The sequence below is a fragment of the Perca flavescens genome, chromosome 23 (genome assembly GCF_004354835.1).
Source record: "Perca flavescens isolate YP-PL-M2 chromosome 23, PFLA_1.0, whole genome shotgun sequence".
Lineage (NCBI taxonomy): Eukaryota > Metazoa > Chordata > Actinopteri > Perciformes > Percidae > Perca > Perca flavescens.
This window is the reverse complement of record NC_041353.1, coordinates 20,992,146-21,013,435: the sequence shown is the minus strand read 5'-3', so window position 1 is coordinate 21,013,435 and position 21,290 is coordinate 20,992,146. Positions and strand designations below refer to the sequence as shown.

General features: G+C 35.8%; 2 protein-coding genes across 6 annotated transcripts in view; one reads left to right on the top strand and one right to left on the bottom strand.

The window, feature by feature from the left end:
• osgep (O-sialoglycoprotein endopeptidase) overlaps window positions 1–18,255 on the bottom strand; it is a 26,521-nt gene extending 8,266 nt beyond the window's left edge. For 2 of the 5 annotated variants that reach the window (XR_003691649.1, XM_028570670.1), the window contains exons 1-9: window positions 17,073–17,200; window positions 14,966–15,085; window positions 14,750–14,869; window positions 13,341–13,516; window positions 13,073–13,168; window positions 12,926–12,975; window positions 12,742–12,820; window positions 11,018–11,083; window positions 10,761–10,851 (exon numbers count right to left, since the gene is read on the bottom strand). Coding sequence is in view for 4 of the 5 variants with exons in the window: in XM_028570670.1 (XP_028426471.1) it covers window positions 10,761–10,851; window positions 11,018–11,083; window positions 12,742–12,820; window positions 12,926–12,975; window positions 13,073–13,168; window positions 13,341–13,516; window positions 14,750–14,869; window positions 14,966–15,080 (793 nt within the window). In the remaining variant the exon portion in view is untranslated. The other 3 variants (XM_028570673.1, XM_028570671.1, XM_028570672.1) reach the window with 3 other exon arrangements.
• apex1 (APEX nuclease (multifunctional DNA repair enzyme) 1) lies at window positions 17,194–21,290 on the top strand. Its single transcript, XM_028570674.1, has 5 exons — window positions 17,194–17,554; window positions 18,697–18,828; window positions 18,952–19,115; window positions 19,218–19,410; window positions 20,172–21,290. Exons 2-5 carry the CDS (start codon window positions 18,768–18,770, stop codon window positions 20,684–20,686), a joined length of 933 nt encoding a protein of 310 aa, XP_028426475.1. The 5' UTR covers window positions 17,194–17,554; window positions 18,697–18,767; the 3' UTR covers window positions 20,687–21,290.

Sequence of the window (21,290 nt, the reverse complement as noted above, 5' to 3'; positions counted from 1 at the left end):
AAACAGGATAAAACGCCATAGTATAGTATGTCGAAAAAAACCATAGTATAGTATGTCGAAAAAAGTGATAAAAAAGCCATAGTATAGTATGTCGAAAAAAAATTATAAAAAAGCCATAGATAGTATGTCAAAAACAGTGATAAAAACGCAATAGTATAGCATGTCGAAAAAAGTGATAAAAAACACTATAGTATAGTATGTCAAAACAGTGACAAAAACGCCCATAGTATAGTATGTCGAAACAGTGGTAAAAGCCATAGTATAGTAAAACAGTGATGAAAACAGTGATATGTCGCACAGTGATGAAAGCCATAGTATAGTATGTTGAAAAAAACTGATAAAAAGCCATAGTGCATGTATGTCGAAAACAGTGATAAAACGCTAGTATAGTATGTCCAAAAAAGTGATTAAAAGAGCTAGTATAGTATGTCGAAAACAGTGATAAAAAACACCATAGTATAGTATGTTCGAAACAGTGATAAAACGGCATAGTATAGTAAGGTCGAAAAAAACTACAAAAAAAGCCATAGTATAGTATTCTCGAAACAGTGATGATAAAAACGCTCATAGTATAGTATGTCGAAACAGTGATGAAAAAATAGCATAGTATTTCAAAAACAGATGATGAAAAAAAGCATAGTATAGTATTATGTATGTTTTAAAAAGTGATAAAAAGCCATAGTATAGTATGTCGAAAAAGTGATAAAAAAAGCCATAGTATAGTATGTCGAAACGTATGTATGTCGAAAAACTGATAAAAAAGCCATAGTATAGTATGCGTCGAAAACAGTGATAAAAAGACTATAGTATAGTATGTCGAAAAAACTGATATAAAATGCTATAGTATAGTATGTCGAAACAGTGATAAAAAACGTATAGTATAGTATGTCGAAAACTGTGATGAAAAGCCATAGTATAGTATGTCGAAAACAGTGATAAAAAACCATAGTATAGTATGTCGAAAACAGTGATGAAAAAGCCATAGTATAGTATGCTCGAAAACAGGATAAAAAAGAGCCATAGTATAGTATGTTTAAAAACAGGATAAAAAAACCATAGCATAGTATGCGTCGAAAAAGTGATAAAAAGAGCCGCTAGTATAGTATGTCTAAAAAGTGATAAAAAAGAGCCTAGCATAGTATGCCTAAAAACAGTGATAAAAAACGCCATAGTATAGTATGTCTAAAAACAGGATAAAAACGCCATAGTATAGTATGTCGAAAACAGTGATAAAAAGCTAGTATAGTATGTCGAAAAAACAGTGATAAAAACGCCATAGTATAGTATGTCGAAAACATTGATAAAAAAGCCAGTATAGTATGTCGAAAACAGTGATAAAAAGCCATAGTATAGCATGTCGAAAAGTGTGATAAAAAAGCCATAGTATAGTATGCCGTCGTGAAAACAGTGATATGTCGAAAATAGTGATAAAAACGCCATAGTATAGTATGTCGAAAACAGTGATGAAAAAGCCATAGTATAGTATGTCGAAAACAGTGATGAAAAAGCCATAGTATAGTATGTCGAAAACAGTGATAAAAACGTCATAGATAAGTATGTCGAAAACAGTGATGAAAAAGCCATAGTATGTCAAAAAAAACCATAGTATAGTATGTCGAAAACATTGATAAAGAAGCCATAGTATAGTATGTCGAAAACAGTGATAACAACGCCATAGTATAGTATGTCAAAAACAGTGACAAAAACGCCATAGTATAGTATGTCGAAAAATCTGATAAAGAAGCCATACTATAGTATGTCGAAAACGGTGATAATAACGCCATAGTATAGCATGTCGAAAATAGTGATAAAAACGCCATAGTATAGTATGTCAAAAACAGTGATAAAAATGCCATAGTATAGTATGTCGGAAACAGTGGTAAAACGCCATAGTATAGTTTGTCGAAAACAGTGATAAAAACGCCATAGTATAGTATGTCGAAAACAGTGATAAAAACACCATAGTATAGTATGTCGAAAACAGTGATAAAAACGCCATAGTATAGTATGTAGTGATAAAAACATAGTGATAAAAAGTTTGCTAGTATAGTATTTCGAAAACAGTGATGAAAAAGCCATAGTATAGTATGTCGAAAACAGTGATGAAAAAGCCATAGTATAGTATGTCGAAAACAGTGATAAAAAATACCATACTATAGTTTTTATGTCAAAAAAGTGATAAAAACGCCATAGTATAGTATGTCGAAAAAGGTGATTAAAAGAGCCATAGTATAGCATGTCGAAAATAGTGATAAAAAACGCCATAGTATAGTATGCTCGTCAAAACAGTGATAAAAAACGGCATAGTATAGTATGTCGAAAAAGTGATAAAAAAGCTATAGTATAGTATGTCGAAAAACAGTGATAAAAAACGCCATAGTATAGTATGTCGAAAAACAGTGATAAAAAGGATAGTATAGTATGTCGAAAACAGTGATAAAAAAAGCCATAGTATAGTATGTCGAAAAAAGTGATAAAAAAACGCCATAGTATAGTATGTCAAAAAGTGATTAAAAGCCATAGTATAGTATGTCGAAAACAGTGATAAAAAAAGCCATAGTATAGTATGTCTCCAAAAAGTGATAAAAACGCCATAGTATAGTATGTCAAAAAGTGATAAAAAGAGCCATAAAAAGATGTTGCTATAGTATAGTATGTCGAAAAAGTGATAAAACGCCATAGTATAGCATGTCGAAACAGTGATAAAAAGCCATAGTATAGTATGTCGAAAAAGTGATAAAACGCCATAGTATAGTATGTCGTAAAACAGTGATAAAAGCCATAGTATAGTATGTCGAAAACAGTGATAAAGAAGCCATAGTATAGTATGTCGAAACAGTGATAAAAACGCCATAGTATAGTATGTTGAAAACAGTGATAAAAACGCCATAGTATAGTATGTCGAAAAAAGTGATAAAAACGCCATAGTATAGTATATGTCTAAAAAGTGATTAAAAAGCCATAGTATAGCATGTCGAAAAAGTGATAAAAAAAGCCATAGTATAGTATGTCTAAAAACAGTGATAAAAACGCCATAGTATAGTATGCTCTAAAAGTCATTAAAAAGCCATAGTATAGCATGTCAAAAACTGATAAAAAAAAAGCATAGTATAGCATGTCGAAAACAGTGATAAAAAACGCCATAGTATAGTATGTCGAAAAACAGTGATGAAAAAAGCCATAGTATAGTATGTCAAAACTGATGAAAAGTATAGTATAGTATGTCGAAAATAGTGATAAAACGCCATAGTATAGTATGTTTAAAATAGTGATAAAAACGCCATAGTATAGTATGTCGAAAAACAGTGATGAAAAAGCCATAGTATAGTATGTCGAAAATAAAAACGCCATAGTATATGTCTAAAAAGTGATTAAAAAAGAGCCATAGTATAGTATGTCGAAAAACAGTGATAAAAACGCCATAGTATAGTATGTCGAAAAAGTGATAAAAACGGCATAGTATAGTATGTCGAAAAACTGATAAAAAGCCATAGTATAGTATGTCGAAAATAGTGATAAAAAGCCATAGTATAGTATGTCGAAAAAAGTGATAAAAAAGCCATAGTATAGTATGTCGAAAAAGTGATAAAAAGCCATAGTATAGTATGTCGAAAAACTGATAAAAACGCCATAGTATAGTATGTCGAAAAAAGTGATAAAAAGTATAGTATAGATAACTATGTCGTCAAAAACAGTGATGAAAAACGCCATAGTATAGTATGTCGTCGAAAAGTGATAAAACGCCATAGTATAGTATGTCGAAAAAAGTGATAAAAAAGCCATAGTATAGTATGTCGAAAACAGTGATAAAAACGCCATAGTATAGTATGTCGAAAACAGTGATAAAAACGCCATAGTATAGTATGTCGAAAACAGTGATAAAAAAGCCATAGTATAGTATGTGATAAAATAGTGATAAAAAGCCATAGATAGTATGTCGAAAACAGTGATAAAACGCCATAGTATAGTATGTCGAAAAAAAAAGTGAAAAACGCCATAGTATAGTATGTCGAAAACAGTGATAAAAAGCATAGTATAGTATGTCGAAAACGGTGATAAAAAGCCATAGTATAGTATGTCTAAAAATAGAGTGATAAAACGTATAGATAAGTATGTCTAAAAAACAGTGATAAAAAGCCATAGTATAGTATGTCGAAAAAGGTGATAAAAACGCCATAGTATAGTATGTCGAAAACAGTGATAAAAACGCCATAGTATAGTATGTCGAAAACAGTGATAAAAAACGCCATAGTATAGTATGTCGAAAAAAGTGATAAAAAAGCCATAGTATAGTATGTCGAAAACGGTGATAATAACGCCATAGTATAGCATGTCGAAAATAGTGATAAAAACGCCATAGATAAGTATGTCGAAAACAGTGATAAAAACGCCATAGTATAGTATGTCGAAAATAGTGATAAAAACGCCATAGTATAGTATGTCGAAAAAACAGTGATAAAAAAGCCATAGTATAGTATGTCGAAAACGGTGATAATAACGCCATAGTATAGCATGTCGAAAATAGTGATAAAAACGCCATAGTATAGTATGTCAAAACAGTGATAAAAAAGCCATAGTATAGTATGTCGAAAACAGTGATAACAACGCCATAGTATAGTATGTCAAAAACAGTGACAAAAACGCCATAGTATAGTATGTCGGAAACAGTGGTAAAACGCCATAGTATAGTATGTCGAAAACAGTGATAAAAACGCCATAGTATAGTATGTCGAAAAAGTGATAAAAAGCCATAGTATAGTATGTCGAAAACAGTGATAAAAACGCCATAGTATAGTATGTCGAAAACAGTGATAAAAAAGCCATAGTATAGTATGTCGAAAACAGTGATGAAAAAGCCATAGTATAGTATGTCGAAAACAGTGATGAAAAAGCCATAGTATAGTATGTCGAAAACAGTGATAAAAAGCCATAGTATAGTATGTCGAAAACAGTGATAAAAACGCCATAGTATAGTATGTCGAAAATAGTGATAAAAACGCCATAGTATAGTATGTCGAAAACAGTGATAAAAAAGCCATAGTATAGTATGTCGAAAAAAGTGATAAAAACGCCATAGTATAGTATGTCGAAAAAAGTGATTAAAAAGAGCCATAGTATAGCATGTCGAAACAGTGATAAAAACGCCATAGTATAGTATGTCGAAAACAGTGATAAAAACGGCATAGTATAGTATGTCGAAAAAACTGATAAAAAAAGCCATAATATAGTATGTCGAAAACAGTGATAAAAACGCCATAGTATAGTATGTCGAAAACAGTGATGAAAAAGCCATAGTATAGTATGTCGAAAACAGTGATAAAAAAGCCATAGTATAGTATGTTGAAAACAGTGATAAAAACGCCATAGTATAGTATTTCGAAAACAGTGATGAAAAAGCCATAGTATAGTATGTCGAAAACAGTGATAAAAAAGCCATAGTATAGTATGTCGAAAAAAGTGATAAAAACGCCATAGTATAGTATGTCGAAAAAGTGATTAAAAAGAGCCATAGTATAGCATGTTGAAAACAGTGATAAAAACGCCATAGTATAGTATGTCGAAAACAGTGATAAAAACGCCATAGTATAGTATGTCGAAAACAGTGATAATAACGCCATAATATAGTATGTCGAAAAAGCCATAGTATAGTATGTCGAAAAAACTGATAAAGAAGCCATAGTATAGTATGTCGAAAACAGTGATAAAGAAGCCATAGTATAGTATGTAAAAAACAGTGATAATAACGCCATAGTATAGTATGTTGAAAACAGTGATAAAAAAGCCATAGTATATTATGTCGAAAACAGTGATAAAAACGCCATAGTATAGTATGTCGAAAAAGTGTTTTAAAAAAGCCATAGTATAGCATGTCGAAAACAAAGGATAAAAAAAAGCCATAATATAGTATGTCGAAAAAAGTGATGAAAACGCCATAGTATAGTATGTCGAAAAGTCATTAAAAAGCCATAGTATAGCATGTCGAAAATAGTGATAAAAACGCCATAGTATAGTATGTCGAAAACAGTGATAAAAACGCCATAGTATATATAGTAAACAGTCGAAAAAACGCCATAGTATAGTATGTCAAAAAAACTGATAAAAAAGCCATAGTATAGTATGTCGAAAACAATGATAAAAAACGCCATAGTATAGTATGTCGAAAAACAGTGATGAAAAAAAAGCCATAGTATAGTATGTCGAAAAAGCCATAGTATAGTATGTCGAAAACAGTGATAAAGAAGCCATAGTATAGTATGTCGAAAACAGTGATAATAATGCCATAGTATAGTATGTCGAAAAACAGTGACAAAAACGCCATAGTATAGTATGTCGAAAACAGTGATGAAAAAGCCATAGTATAGTATGTCGAAACCAGTGATAAAAACACCATAGTATAGAATGTCGAAAAACGCCATAGTATAGTATGTCGAAAAAACTGATAAAAAAGCCATAGTGTAGTATGTCGAAAACAGTGATAAATACACCATAGTATAGTATGTCAAAAACAGTGATAAAAACGCCATAGTATAGTATGTCGAAAACAGTGATAAAAACACCATAGTATAGTATGTCGAAACCAGTGATAAAAACGCCATAATATAGTATGTCGGAAACAGTGATAAAAACACCATAGTATAGTATGTCAAAAACAGTGATAAAAACGCCATAGTATAGTATGTCGAAAACAGTGATAAAAACACCATAGTATAGTATGTCGAAAACAGTGATAAAAACGCCATAGTATATAGTATGTCGAAAAACGCCATAGTATAGTATGTCAAAAAAACTGATAAAAAAGCCATAGTATAGTATGTCGAAAACAGTGATAAAAACGCCATAGTATAGTATGTCGAAAACAGTGATAAAGAAGCCATAGTATAGTATGTCGAAAAAAGCCATAGTATAGCATGTCGAAAAAACTGATAAAGAATCCATAGTATAGTATGTCGAAAAAAGTGATAAAAAAGCCATAGTATAGTATGTCGAAAAAAGCCATAGTATAGTATGTCGAAAACAGTGATAATAACGCCATAGTATAGTATGTCGAAAACAGTGATAAAAACGCCATAGTATAGTATGTCGAAAACAGTGATAAAGAAGCCATAGTATAGTATGTCGAAAACAGTGATAAAAACGCCATAGTATAGTATGTCGAAAACAGTGATAAAGAAGCCATAGAATAGTATGTCGAAAAAAGCCATAGTATAGTATGTCGAAAAAACTGATAAAGAAGCCATAGTATAGTATGTCGAAAACAGTGATAATAACGCCATAGTATAGTATGTCAAAAACAGTGATAAAAACGCCATAGTATAGTATGTCGAAAACAGTGATGAAAAAGCCATAGTATAGTATGTCTAAAAAAGCCATAGTATAGTTTGTCGAAAACAGTGATAAAAACGCCATAGTATAGTATGTCGAAAACAGTGATAATAACGCCATAATATAGTATGTCGAAAAAGCCATAGTATAGTATGTCGAAAAACTGATAAAGAAGCCATAGTATAGTATGTCGAAAACAGTGATAAAGAAGCCATAGTATAGTATGTAAAAAACAGTGATAATAACGCCATAGTATAGTATGTTGAAAACAGTGATAAAAAAGCCATAGTATATTATGTCGAAAACAGTGATAAAAACGCCATAGTATAGTATGTCGAAAAAGTGTTTAAAAAAGCCATAGTATAGCATGTCGAAAACAGGGATAAAAACGCCATAATATAGTATGTCGAAAACAGTGATGAAAACGCCATAGTATAGTATGTCGAAAAAGTCATTAAAAAAAGCCATAGTATAGCATGTCGAAAACAGTGATAAAAACGCCATAGTATAGTATGTCGAAAACAGTGATAAAAACGCCATAGTATATAGTATGTCGAAAAACGCCATAGTATAGTATGTCAAAAAAACTGATAAAAAAGCCATAGTATAGTATGTCGAAAACAGTGATAAAAACGCCATAGTATAGTATGTCGAAAACAGTGATGAAAAAGCCATAGTATAGTATGTCGAAAAAAGCCATAGTATAGTTTGTCGAAAACAGTGATAAAGAAGCCATAGTATAGTATGTCGAAAACAGTGATAATAATGCCATAGTATAGTATGTCGAAAACAGTGACAAAAACGCCATAGTATAGTATGTCGAAAACAGTGATGAAAAAGCCATAGTATAGTATGTCGAAACCAGTGATAAAAACACCATAGTATAGAATGTCGAAAAACGCCATAGTATAGTATGTCGAAAAAACTGATAAAAAAGCCATAGTGTAGTATGTCGAAAACAGTGATAAATACACCATAGTATAGTATGTCAAAAACAGTGATAAAAACGCCATAGTATAGTATGTCGAAAACAGTGATAAAAACACCATAGTATAGTATGTCGAAACCAGTGATAAAAACGCCATAATATAGTATGTCGAAAACAGTGATAAAAACACCATAGTATAGTATGTCAAAAACAGTGATAAAAACGCCATAGTATAGTATGTCGAAAACAGTGATAAAAACACCATAGTATAGTATGTCGAAAACAGTGATAAAAACGCCATAGTATATAGTATGTCGAAAAACGCCATAGTATAGTATGTCAAAAAACTGATAAAAAAGCCATAGTATAGTATGTCGAAAACAGTGATAAAAACGCCATAGTATAGTATGTCGAAAACAGTGATAAAAAAGCCATAGTATAGTATGTCGAAAAAAGCCATAGTATAGTATGTCGAAAAAACTGATAAAGAAGCCATAGTATAGTATGTCGAAAGAAGTGATAAAAAAGCCATAGTATAGTATGTCGAAAAAAGCCATAGTATAGTATGTCGAAAACAGTGATAATAACGCCATAGTATAGTATGTCGAAAACAGTGATAAAAACGCCATAGTATAGTATGTCGAAAACAGTGATAAAGAAGCCATAGTATAGTATGTCGAAAACAGTGATAAAAACGCCATAGTATAGTATGTCGAAAACAGTGATAAAGAAGCCATAGAATAGTATGTCGAAAAAAGCCATAGTATAGTATGTCGAAAAAACTGATAAAGAAGCCATAGTATAGTATGTCGAAAACAGTGATAATAACGCCATAGTATAGTATGTCAAAAACAGTGATAAAAACGCCATAGTATAGTATGTCGAAAACAGTGATGAAAAAGCCATAGTATAGTATGTCTAAAAAAGCCATAGTATAGTTTGTCGAAAACAGTGATAAAGAAGCCATAGTATAGTATGTCGAAAACAGTGATAATAACGCCATAGTATAGTATGTCGAAAACAGTGACAAAAACGCCATAGTATAGTATGTCGAAAACAGTGATGAAAAAGCCATAGTATAGTATGTCGAAACCAGTGATAAAAACACCATAGTATAGAATGTCGAAAAACGCCATAGTATAGTATGTCGAAAAAACTGATAAAAAAGCCATAGTGTAGTATGTCGAAAACAGTGATAAATACACCATAGTATAGTATGTCAAAAACAGTGATAAAAACGCCATAGTATAGTATGTCGAAAACAGTGATAAAAATACCATAGTATAGTATGTCGAAAACAGTGATAAAAACACCATAGTATAGTATGTCAAAAACAGTGATAAAAACGCCATAGTATAGTATGTCGAAAACAGTGATAAAAACACCATAGTATAGTATGTCGAAACCAGTGATAAAAACGCCATAATATAGTATGTCGAAAAAAGCCATAGTATAGTATGTCAAAAAAAGTGATAAAGAAGCCATAGTATAGTATGTCGAAAACAGTGATAGTAACGCCATAGTATAGTATGTCGAAAAAAGTGATAAAAAAAAGCCATAGTATAGTATGTCGAAACCAGTGATAAAAACGCCATAGTATAGTATGTCGAAAACAGTGATGAAAAAGCCATAGTAAAGTATGTCGAAAAAAGCCATAGTATAGTATGTCGAAAACAGTGATAAAGAAGCCATAGTATAGTATGTCGAAAACAGTGACAAAAACGCCATAGTATAGTATGTCAAAAAAAGTGATAAAAAAAGCTATAGTATAATATGTCGAAAAAAGCCATAGTATAGTATGTCGAAAACAGTGACAATAACGCCATAGTATAGTATGTCGAAAACAGTGATAAAAACGCCATAGTATAGTATGTCGAAAAAAATGATAAAAAAGCCATAGTATGTCGAAAAAAGCCATAGTATAGTATGTCAAAAAAACTGATAAAAAAGCCATAGTATAGTATGTCGAAAAAGTGATAAAAAAAGCCATAGTATAGCATGTCGAAAACAGAGATAATAACGCCATAGTATAGTATGTCGAAAACAGTGATAAAAACGCCATAGTATAGTATGTCAAAAAAACTGATAAAAAAGCCATAGTATAGTATGTCGAAAAAGTGATAAAAAAAGCCATAGTATAGTATATCAAAAAAGTGATGAAAAAGCCATAGTATGGTATGTCGAAAAAGGTCATAGCATAGTATGTCAAAAAAAATTATGAAAAGCCATAGTATAGTATGTCAACAAAGTTATAAAAAGAGCCATAGATAAACCTGACTGAAGAACTTTTGCAAATTGGCAGCTCTACAATGAAAACTGATGATATTTAAGGTCACAGTGACATTTTAACTGTAGTATTGTAGCTACTGTAAATATCTGGACATTTGGCCACTGGTGAGATGAAAAATAGACTATACACAACATGACCCAGAAGCACAAAGAATAACACAAAGTGTCTATTTTAGATTGGATTTTCTAATTTAAGCATACATATCTGAACTGTACTTACAGCCAACACCCCCAACGATAAGGACCTCTTTGGAGCCACAGTGAGCCATGGCCCTCTCTGTGATCTCCACCAGCATGGAGAACACAGTCTCCTGCAGGGAGAGAAGCATTATTGTTGGGCAATACTGAAATAGCTTCTACTAATGGTTCTATAGAGTTTTTTTTAACTAACTGAGCTACACAGATCCACCATGTGGGACAGCCATATTATTATTATTATAATATTATTAACAGACTGATAGTGATAGTTCTTAGTACCTGCAGGGAGAAACATAGGTCCTCTGCTGCACACTGACCCGAGCTTAGCATCTTATGAGACGCTTCCTTCGGGAGAAAAAAAGGAAAAAATGTTACAGGGTTTCTGTAGGATTTACCAAGTCAAATTTAAGACTTGTTAAGACCATTATGAATGAAATTTAAGATCTATATCATGACGTTAAAAACAAAAACAAAAAAACGGCAGGTGTCGGAGTCGGGAATAGATATTGAGTGAGTTTTGTCTGGCACCAACTTAATTTTTCAGAATTAAAGCATTCTTTTGGAAAATGCACCCACTGAACTTGTGAAAAACTTTGTGAAAAGGTATTTTTCATTGCACGGCGCTAAACGAATTATTTGGAACACAGGCTTGAACTAAAGTTATGGTAACACTTTACGGTAAGGGTACATGAATTATGAATTCATGGATGAATTAATTCATGATTTGTGCATTACTTAATTCCTTTATATCATATGAATCATTAGGAATTGACATGAGTTCATAGCCTCTCATTCATGACCTCATGCATGAACAACACATCAACTAAAGCATTAGGTAAGGTGGGTACATCATTATGCACAAGATGTGTTCAAATGAGAATTTGCACAGTGATGACCACATTTTTTTGCAGAAAAATAAATAATCACGATCATGCTTAATAAATCATAATTCATAATGATGTGCCCACCTAATGCTTTAGTTGTGTTGTTCATGTATGAGGTCACAAATGACAGACTATGAACACGTCAATTCCTGATGATTCATGGGATATTAAGGAATGCAGCGGCTGCCTGTGGAGGCTCGATGCTGGAGGATTTGGCATCAACTTTGACATTTTTAACATGAATCATTAATTACATAATGCATAATAAAACATAGAAATCCACGTTGCTATTAGGCCCTATGCTTGTCTTGGGTATGTTTAAAAGTAGAACGTGATCACTCATTCCATCATACAAAACTCCACATTGCGGAACATTATCCAGGCATACATATGTCATGACGTTATTTATTATTCACCATAAGGCCCCTTTTAATGAGTAACAAACGGTTTGTGGCATAAGCACTGTCTGTGGGAATAAGCCACCACCGTAGCGAGGCTATGTATAGCCATGTTAGCTCATGTTAGATCTAATACTTTGGGAACATCTGCAAGGATATTTTAAATTACTTAAAAGTTTGTCACTGAGCGTTGCCCAACGTTACCACGTTTACATGCCGTTAAACGGTGTGCCGGTGGAACACAACCAGCACAGGTCGGTGTAGGGAGCGGCCAGTGCGGCCAGGGGATCGGTTTATGCCGCTGTCAAAGTGCCATACGCTGTAGTGAGTGGCATGTCCACCTGGGGACCACAGTGGCTGACCATCAGCCACTTTTCAATTTCGGCGCTTTGAGGACAAAAAGGAATAATAAAAAAAAAAAACATTCTTAAGCGTTGCGAGAGCATTTCAACGAGCATTACATGGACGTAGGAAATTTAATTTAAGACCTAGACACAATATTTTAGCAAATGTAAGACTTTTTAAGGCCTGCGGAAACCCTGTGTTAGGGTCATAAACCAAAAGAATGATGTAGTTGGCATCAACCTGTAGCCTTGAATATCACTTTCGGGATTTGCCTCATTAACATGTTCACCATGTCAAAAGACAACATAGGAGGATTAATCCATTATGATAGCCCTTATTAGTCAGAGATAGTTCAACGGACAAGCAAAACACTCACCTCAATATAGGATAAGATCCCAGAGAATGAGACATCCATTCCTTTTACTGTATATGGCAGCTCCACATACTGACTCCCTCTAACAGCATGGGCAAAAAAGCAAAGTTAAGTAGTGTAAAAACAAACACTAAGCACACAACACGTTCCAAAAGAGCCAAGTGAAGCAACAGTGTCTATCACTCACTTTTTGGCCATCTGCTCTATGTTGTAGCCTGGACTGGGGTCATTGGAAATCTGAGTGAAGAAACGGCCACACTAAGTATGAACACACATTTATCACATACAGTAAAAGGCAAATAGATGCTCTAATGAAGACCATAATGGCGCAGACCTTTATAACTCTAGCGAACCTGTCCAGACAGTTGCCAACTGCAATGTCGATGGTCTCCCCAAATATTCTGTACCGCCGCTCTGAGTATGAAATAACCTGCATAGGAAGAAATTACATTTGCACCTAATTAACTTATACCTCAGTGTATGTTATTGCTCAGGAAGTGCGAGAGACAAAGAGAGACACAGAACAACCAAAACCCAAATACTTAGAATCATGCAGACTAGTAGTTTTTCCTTGGGAGAGAGGCCGGCATACAGAAACCCACCTGCGTGTTCCCTCCACTGACATAAAGCACGGTAGGGTTGTCAGCTTGTGTGATGAGTCGGCCCATCTCAATGTGTCCAATGCAGTGGTTGACGCCGAGGAGCGGCTTCCCCCAAAGCTGCGCGACTGTACGAGCCACGAGAGCCACCGTTACCAAAGGAGCACCCATACCAGGACCTGAGAAGAGAGAAGGGAGAAAAAGAGAGAATGAGAGAGAGGTGTTTGTCACGTTGGAGTGATATTATATCCTTGTTTGAGAGAGAACTAGGCCTGTAACAATTATTACATAATTGTCTAATCCCAAGTATTTTACATAATTGCAGTTTCTATGTTTAACCGCAATTAATTTCTGACATTAAAGCTTTAGTGCGTAACTTTTTTACAATAATGAACGTCCGTTACAATCAAGCCATTGCCAAATGAGTTGCTACAAAGCTAATTGAGATTATCAGCTTCACACAACTCTCTCTGTATTTCTCAGTATGACTATGTTCAGAAACTAGAGGCGTCCGGCAACTTTCGCACGTAGAAACTCGAGTGAGCCCATCATGTTTTTTTTTTATCTTCCGTGCCCTCCTTATGTTGCAATACTGTTTTGATTTTCAAAAAGGCAATATCGTTTTTTATTTATGTTCAAAAATATTCATGTACGACAGTGGTTCACTTTATGTTGTGTTTAAACCCACTACCACTAGATGGCTATGCTGGGACGCACCACTAGTGTCCTTGCCTAACAGTGCCTAGCAGTGCCTAACAGTGACTAGCAGTGCCTAACAGTGCCTAACAATGCCTAGCAGTGCCTGACTTTTTGCTAGAAGCTAACAACGTAGCTATGGCTGAACTTTGTCCTTCTTTAGCATGTAAAAATTAGCTCACTGAGAACCTGTGAACCACAATCCCAAACTGGCAGTTTGATTTTCTGTGTACTGAATTGTTTACCGAAAGTAAACTTCTTTGACTTTTATGCACATCATGTATTTTTTTAAATATTAGTTTTTCTAAAATTATACTTTAAAAATAATCCCAATATATCGCCTTACGCACAGTATCGAAATATATTGCAATATATTGAATCGTGACCGATGTATCGTGATACATATCGTATCGCCAGATTCTTGCCAATACACAGCCCTAATATACAGTATATATATATAGTATATATATATATATATATATATATATATATATATATACAGTATATATATATATATATATATATATATATATATATATATATGTGAATATTTAGGGTGAAGTGTTTATGTGTGATACAAAACAGGTCTGGAGCCTGATGTATTCAAACTTTTAGCCCAAATCCTAATGAAAGTACAATGTACAACAATCCATCAAACATCTGGCAAGTACAAATCTTTTCCGACCGCAAGGTGAACACCCAGGGTGTCACGTTACCTTTGGTGTATGCCACACAGTCGATGTCTGCAGGCTTCAGCCCTGCTTGCTCCAGCGCCTCCTTCAGGACAGTCAGTATGACAGCACGGTGGTGCCTAGCGGTGTCACTCGGCATGAAGCCTGATGGGTAAAATAACATGTTGTCAACTTCACATGCAAAGACTGTTAGACTTTGACATATCACCGGTGAAGTTAAGGTGACACAATCTGACTTGCCTTGACCAGGGGGGGTAATGTAGGTCCGTCTTGGGTTGGAAAGCACTTCGCCATCCCTGATGATTCCGATGCCGATCTTATTGGCACTGCCCTCAAATCCAATTACTACAGTCATGGCAGCTAAAAAAATAATTTAGGAAAGAGAAAAGCAATGTACAGTGAAGGCTAATAAATTAATAAACCAATCAACTTTATTTGTCACGTGAAATCGTACAAGGTACAATTCCAGCGGGCAAAGCAAATGGTGCGATAGGAAAACTATATATATATATATTATATAAGCGGACGGCAAGCGGACGGCAAAACCTAACTTTACTTGTAATGATATTTAACAAAGAGAAATGTTTTCCCTTCGTCCTATAATATTCATAAATCGATAATAGTAGCCTACTTCCTTATTTATTGCTGCAATGAATAAAATGCAGAGGAGGAGAAAAGAGCATCTGTCTTCACAAAAATCGTCTGTTGAGTATTTGATGGTAATTTATTTGTGCTTTAGAACGTAATCAATGTGAAACAATAGTAAAATAAGCTTTATTTCTCTCTGTCTACTGTACAATGACAAATTCCATTACAAAACATTTGGTCTCAACGGATCAACTACTGCCAGAAAACGCTTTGTTATGTTGTAACCTTGGTTCTCTGAGTGAGACTCTCTCCCCACCATACATATGGAATAAGTAACAGTGTTAGTTATACAAGAGAGATGCCAGTCATTTGAGTTTATGGCAAAACAATTCAGTCTTTGGTTTTCATTTTTTTTCCCACTCTGGTGTCATCACAACATTAACAGCCTTGGTCTAGGGCCTAGGCTGAAAGAGAAAAGTGGACACACTGAAGGCAAAAAAAGAGAAAAGCTTCCTTACTGTTTGGAGGCTATTGGATGGAGGGAGATTTGTGTAGTCAAGTTTATGCAGGTTTTTAATCCCATCAGGAACCTTATTAGCCAATATCACTAATGACCACACTTTAAAATAGTAATTTTCTCCAACAGACAACATTACAAATGATCAAGACAAGATGAGGATTACTGGAGGGCACTTAATAAATATACACTTTAATAATAGATTGTTTTCCAAGCTGTCTTAGAACAAGGGAGGTGTTCCAGATTTGTATTTCTTGAGCTATTAATAATTGCATGTTCTGTTCAAGAAATACATTACTCACCACAGAGAGTACTATTCAGTCTGTGGAAATGTTATATAATGGCTTCTGTGGCTCTGGAGGGAGCTTTCCAAAGTCTCTAAAAAATAACTCTGATGATGTTTTTCCGGTTATTTCAACTTCAGCTTGGAAACTACAATTTGTTTTGCAGAAAGCATGCGTTACAATCTCTGGGTGTGAATTTTGAAAGACATGACCATTTACCAGGTAGAATACTGTAGGTCAAATCAAGACGCTTTAAGATGCATTATGGGAAATGAAAGTGTTTTGGGGGTTTGACCTATGCTTGAGACCAAATATAAGTCTGAATATGTCAGGCTAAGCTGCTTCTTCTTTCATGAATGTATTTCTTAAGTCCCTAAATTCTAACAAAAGTAATGACGTCACAAATACTACATATTAAATCAAAACTACGACATACAAGTCAAAATTGTGACTCAGACAAATTATGATATGTCATGTCAAAATAGTTTCCATCTAATGATTACCATTTCTGTATATGAAAATGTTGATTTATTGTCTCATAATTTTTCAAATCATAACTTTTCAGCAGTTTTATTTTTCCTGTCAGAAATAGGCTTGTACAGCAGAGCCTTAAAATGAGATTTTTAATCAGTTAGTGCTTTAAGTTGAATTATGTATGTCGAGTGTATTCTAACTGGGCCTTTGTTAAGGTTTGGTGAAAAGGTACTTTTAAATGTAAAACAATGCGACGTGTGAAGAGATACTACATTAGCCAATACAGTTGCCCTTGCTAACTCAACCTACAAATTGCCACATTATACCGTACTATATGTAAGATACATAACGTTAGCCTATAGCATACCGTCACCCTGTGTGGCTGTGTAACGTTAGCTTCTACGATAGCAGTGACAGCATACTGTCTTCGTAAAACTAGCTTAACGTTTTATTAACGCTGTATTGAATATCAAAATAGGTATACCTAACTTTTCGCTTTCCTTTGGTGGTTCACATTAATTCAAATTCGTGCCAGTTCGACTTTCTAAACTAATAATTGGACAAACGTCAAGTAGTAACGTTCTGTATGTTAACATGCAGCAAACTTCTGCAGCTCACATTCTATTTGAAGCTCGGGGTCCCAAACACTGACAGCTGTAGAGATGGCCTCACCACAAAGCTTTTATAAATAATTTCTAACCTCAGAATCAGCGAAATGTCAGTGTAATGCAATATGATTCTTAGCAGCTAACGTCAGTGTATGTGTAGTGTGTATGTTTGTCCACTTAAAAAAGAAAGGGCATCGTTTTTTTGTAATTTTTATCAGGCATACGTTTAGTCAGTTACTAACCACAGCCACAGCAAGCACGTTGTAGCTGTGCTTTTGTGAGTGTGTTTAGGGTGCAGTGACTGACTGACTGAAAAGATCCACTTGGCTGGTCTTTGCATCCTGTTGTTCAAGTGCAAGTAAGACTATTTGCATTTCCTTTTCCTAGAACGTGTAGCTGGTTGAAATGGAATAATTTAACTACATTTGCATTTGTGGATGAATAAAATAAGCTGTGTAGGAAGCTAATAGTAACTGGCTGGCTATTCCCCATTCAATTTCGGTGCAGGAGGCCGTCCGCTCTGTGCTCTTTGTCACAGAGCAGAAGCTAGCGTTAGCATAGCTTGCCATATATAGCGTGAAAAACTGCTAAATAGCTTCTTCGGTTGTTGGGTTTTATGTCTTCTGCATGCATGCTGGTCATTTTGCATCCAGCGGGTCGCAAATGTATTACTATTTTGTATTTAGTGTGGCTTAATTGCTTATCCACAGCAACGACTTGCATCATAATAAACGTTCAGCGTGCTTCCCCTTTGTCTGAGAATGTACTTAAGCCTTTAAAACGCATTTACACTTTACTTTGACAGGCAGGCACCATTTGTAAAACATGAATACATGTAAAACGGAGGCATTTTGTAACATAAGGGTACTCAGAACTGAACTTCTATTTCTTACAAGTAGGGAGACATCGTTCTACCAGCATCCGATAGCACGATACTGTTAGTACACATTTAAGTTTTCAGACTTGCCTATTGAAGATACCCAAGATGGCCTTCGTGAATTCGACACACAACTGGAGAAAATTTCCACCAGTACCACAATCCGCCACGTTAAAATAAAAACCGATATATCAGCCAATAATGGCTTTTTTTTTTTTTTTTTTTTTTTTTTTGCATATAAGTATCGGTATTATTGTATATGTTGGTTGATAAATAACAAAGTACAGTACAGAATGCCAAATAAATGTCTTATGTAATTTGGTACCAGTGTCTCAAATTGGGTTGCATAGTTTGAACAGAGAGCACTGACAAGTTTATTTATCGATTCTGATCAATGCAGCAGTTTTCTCATTGTTTATGATTGTTCTAAAATCAAAAAAAGAAGTTATTTCTACCATATTTTCTGAAATAAAAGAAAAATTGAAAACGGGTCAATTTGACCCGAAGTCAACACAAGGGTTAACTGGCCATGCAGACCTTCATGGCACATTTAAAAAAAAAAAAGTGTTGCATATTGTTGTAGTACTTGACACATCACGTAAATTCCTCTTCTGTTTTTCCAGCGGCGCGTGTGCTGTTGTGTGTGCGTGTTGTGTGTCTGCGTGGTGTGTTTGCAGTCAGAGCGAGTTCAAATATGAAGAGAGGCAAGAAGGAAGAGGACGCAGCTGCAGATGGGGACAATGACACAGGCTCTGGTACTACAGCGAGCACTAATGCACAGTCCACATACTGTTCTCTACATATTAAACAGCTTGTCAATACACTTTCCTAACTAAAACAACACTTTCATAACCCCAGATCTCTTTTTCATCTCCCAGCTTCTGCAAAGAAAACAAAGAAGGCTAAGGAACCAGAGGCGCCAATAATGTACGATGATCCTCCTGACAAAATGACCAGCAAAGATGGCCGTGAAGCCAACATGAAGATCACCTCCTGGAACGTCGACGGCCTAAGGGCTTGGGTGAAAAAGAAGGGCCTGGATGTGAGTTAGCTGTGAACAAAAGCAACAAATGATCTGCCGAGTGATGTTTTTGAGACTGTTATTTATTTTATTTTTTTTTAACGCTTGCGTTCTTCCTCCCAGTGGGTGCGTGAGGAGGCTCCAGATGTTTTGTGCCTGCAGGAGACAAAGTGTGCAGAGAAATCCCTCCCTGCTGACATCACCTCAATGCCAGAGTACCCTCACAAGTACTGGTCCGCGTCAGATGAAAAGGAGGGTTACAGTGGTGTGGCAATGCTCTGTAAGACTGAACCCTTAAAAGTCACCTATGGCATCGGTGAGTGGTGTCTTCTCATGTTATCATTTGGGGAAAAAAGCGCTAACACAGGGCATGCACAGCAGACCTCAAGCTGTAGAGGCACAGGTAGGCAGATGGTTACCTTTTTAAGCGCCATTTATGCTTCTGCTTTAAATCTATGCTGTGGCACGTCGCTCGGCCGTGGTTTGGTAGCGTTGCATTTCCCTTGACTCATTTCCTGGTCCTCCTATTCCCAGAAACAACATTAAATTTAACTTTTCTTGCTACAGATTTACACCGTGGTCAGAAACCACGGGACAGACACTTTGTTTCTCTCACTAGGACTCTAGAGTTCTCGTTCCGAATCTAATCGCTGTGGCTCGCTCAACCACAACGCTCCCCACGCACGCAGATGCCGGCCCTGCTATTTTCTTAAAGAAATCGACGCACACACTAACGCGGTAAAGTATAAACTTTAGGCCACTTGCGTAGGCTATGGCCAAAGCTCTGCGTGAAGCCTCTGCTGAACCATAAATTACGCTTTAGACAAAGCAAGGCTAGCTGTTTCCGGTCTTTATGCTAAGCTAATTGGCTGTTGGCCGTAGCTTCACATTAACTGTCAAGATTACTCTGCGAGAAAACAAATGATATTTCCCAGACTGTCCGTTGTACACTGCAAAGAAGAATGTTAAGCTGAAGCGCTGAGTCTTTATTACCCTTTATTTTCGTTATTGTGTCTTAAATTCTGGTGAAGTAATTGCATTCAATTGTTAACTGAACCTCTTCCACAACTGCTCCAGGTAACGAAGAGCATGACAAGGAGGGCCGCGTCATCACCGCCGAGTTCCCCAACTTCTTCCTGGTGACCGCCTACGTGCCAAACTCCGGCAGAGGCCTCGTGCGCCTCGACTACCGCAAAACCTGGGACGTGGACTTCCGGGCGTATCTGAGCGAGCTGGACATGCAGAAGCCCCTGGTGCTGTGCGGCGACCTTAACGTCGCGCACCAGGAGATCGACCTGAAGAACCCGAAGGGGAACAAGAAGAACGCCGGCTTCACCCCCGAGGAGCGCGAGGGCTTCGGCCAGCTGCTGGAGTCCGGTTTCGTCGACAGCTTCCGTGAGCTTTACCCCGAGCAGGCCAACGCCTACACCTTCTGGACCTACATGATGAACTCGCGCGGAAAGAACGTGGGCTGGAGGCTTGACTACTTTGTACTGTCGTCCAGTCTGCTGCCAGGCCTGTGCGACAGCAAGATCCGCAACAAGGCCCTGGGAAGCGACCACTGCCCCATCACTCTGCACATAGCTGTGTAGGTCAGCGTCCGAGCACGGCTACAGATTTACATAGCCTTCACTGTTTTCTTAGTACTTCCGTTCCTACTCGGCTGAAACTATCTACTACTACTAGTGTGCGTTAGAGTGAGGCCTATTTGTGCAGGGAAGTCTTACATTTGTTGGGAGTTTCTCACACTTTCCAAACTCATTCCTTCAGTAGGCTCAACGGTAGCTGAGTTCGTGTAATACTTTTTCAGTTTTCACATGAAACTTTAATAAAATGACTCCACGGCACAATTCATAATGCCCCTTTATCCTCTTCGTACAATTGAAGTTTGTCAGTAAACCCAGTGATGTACCCCTCATTTCGGCTATTATCTAAAAATGCAACACTATTACTTGTAGATGTTTGAAGATGATTTTTAACAACCTGTGCCACAGGCTCCTGTTTGTACTACTGCCGACATGAGACCTCCATGCAACATAGCCTGTAGTACGTTTTTTGTGTTACTGTCTGAAATGGAGAACATTGCTGTGTAACTAGTTCTAGCACAAAAAAAAAGTTTTAAGCCTCTTTTCCAAAGCATTGTTTTTTTTTTTCTGTTGTAAAACATGCCCAAAATAAAGACTGGATTTATGTTTC

Bases quoted from the DNA above. Each gene is read 5' to 3' on its own strand.
- apex1 (XM_028570674.1), top strand. From the start codon at position 18,768: ATGAAGAGAGGCAAGAAGGAAGAGGACGCAGCTGCAGATGGGGACAAT. The intron at 18,829-18,951 runs GTACTACAGCGA...TTCATCTCCCAG, and splicing joins GGACAATGACACAGGCTCTG to CTTCTGCAAAGAAAACAAAG. The intron at 19,411-20,171 runs GTGAGTGGTGTC...CAACTGCTCCAG, and splicing joins AAAAGTCACCTATGGCATCG to GTAACGAAGAGCATGACAAG.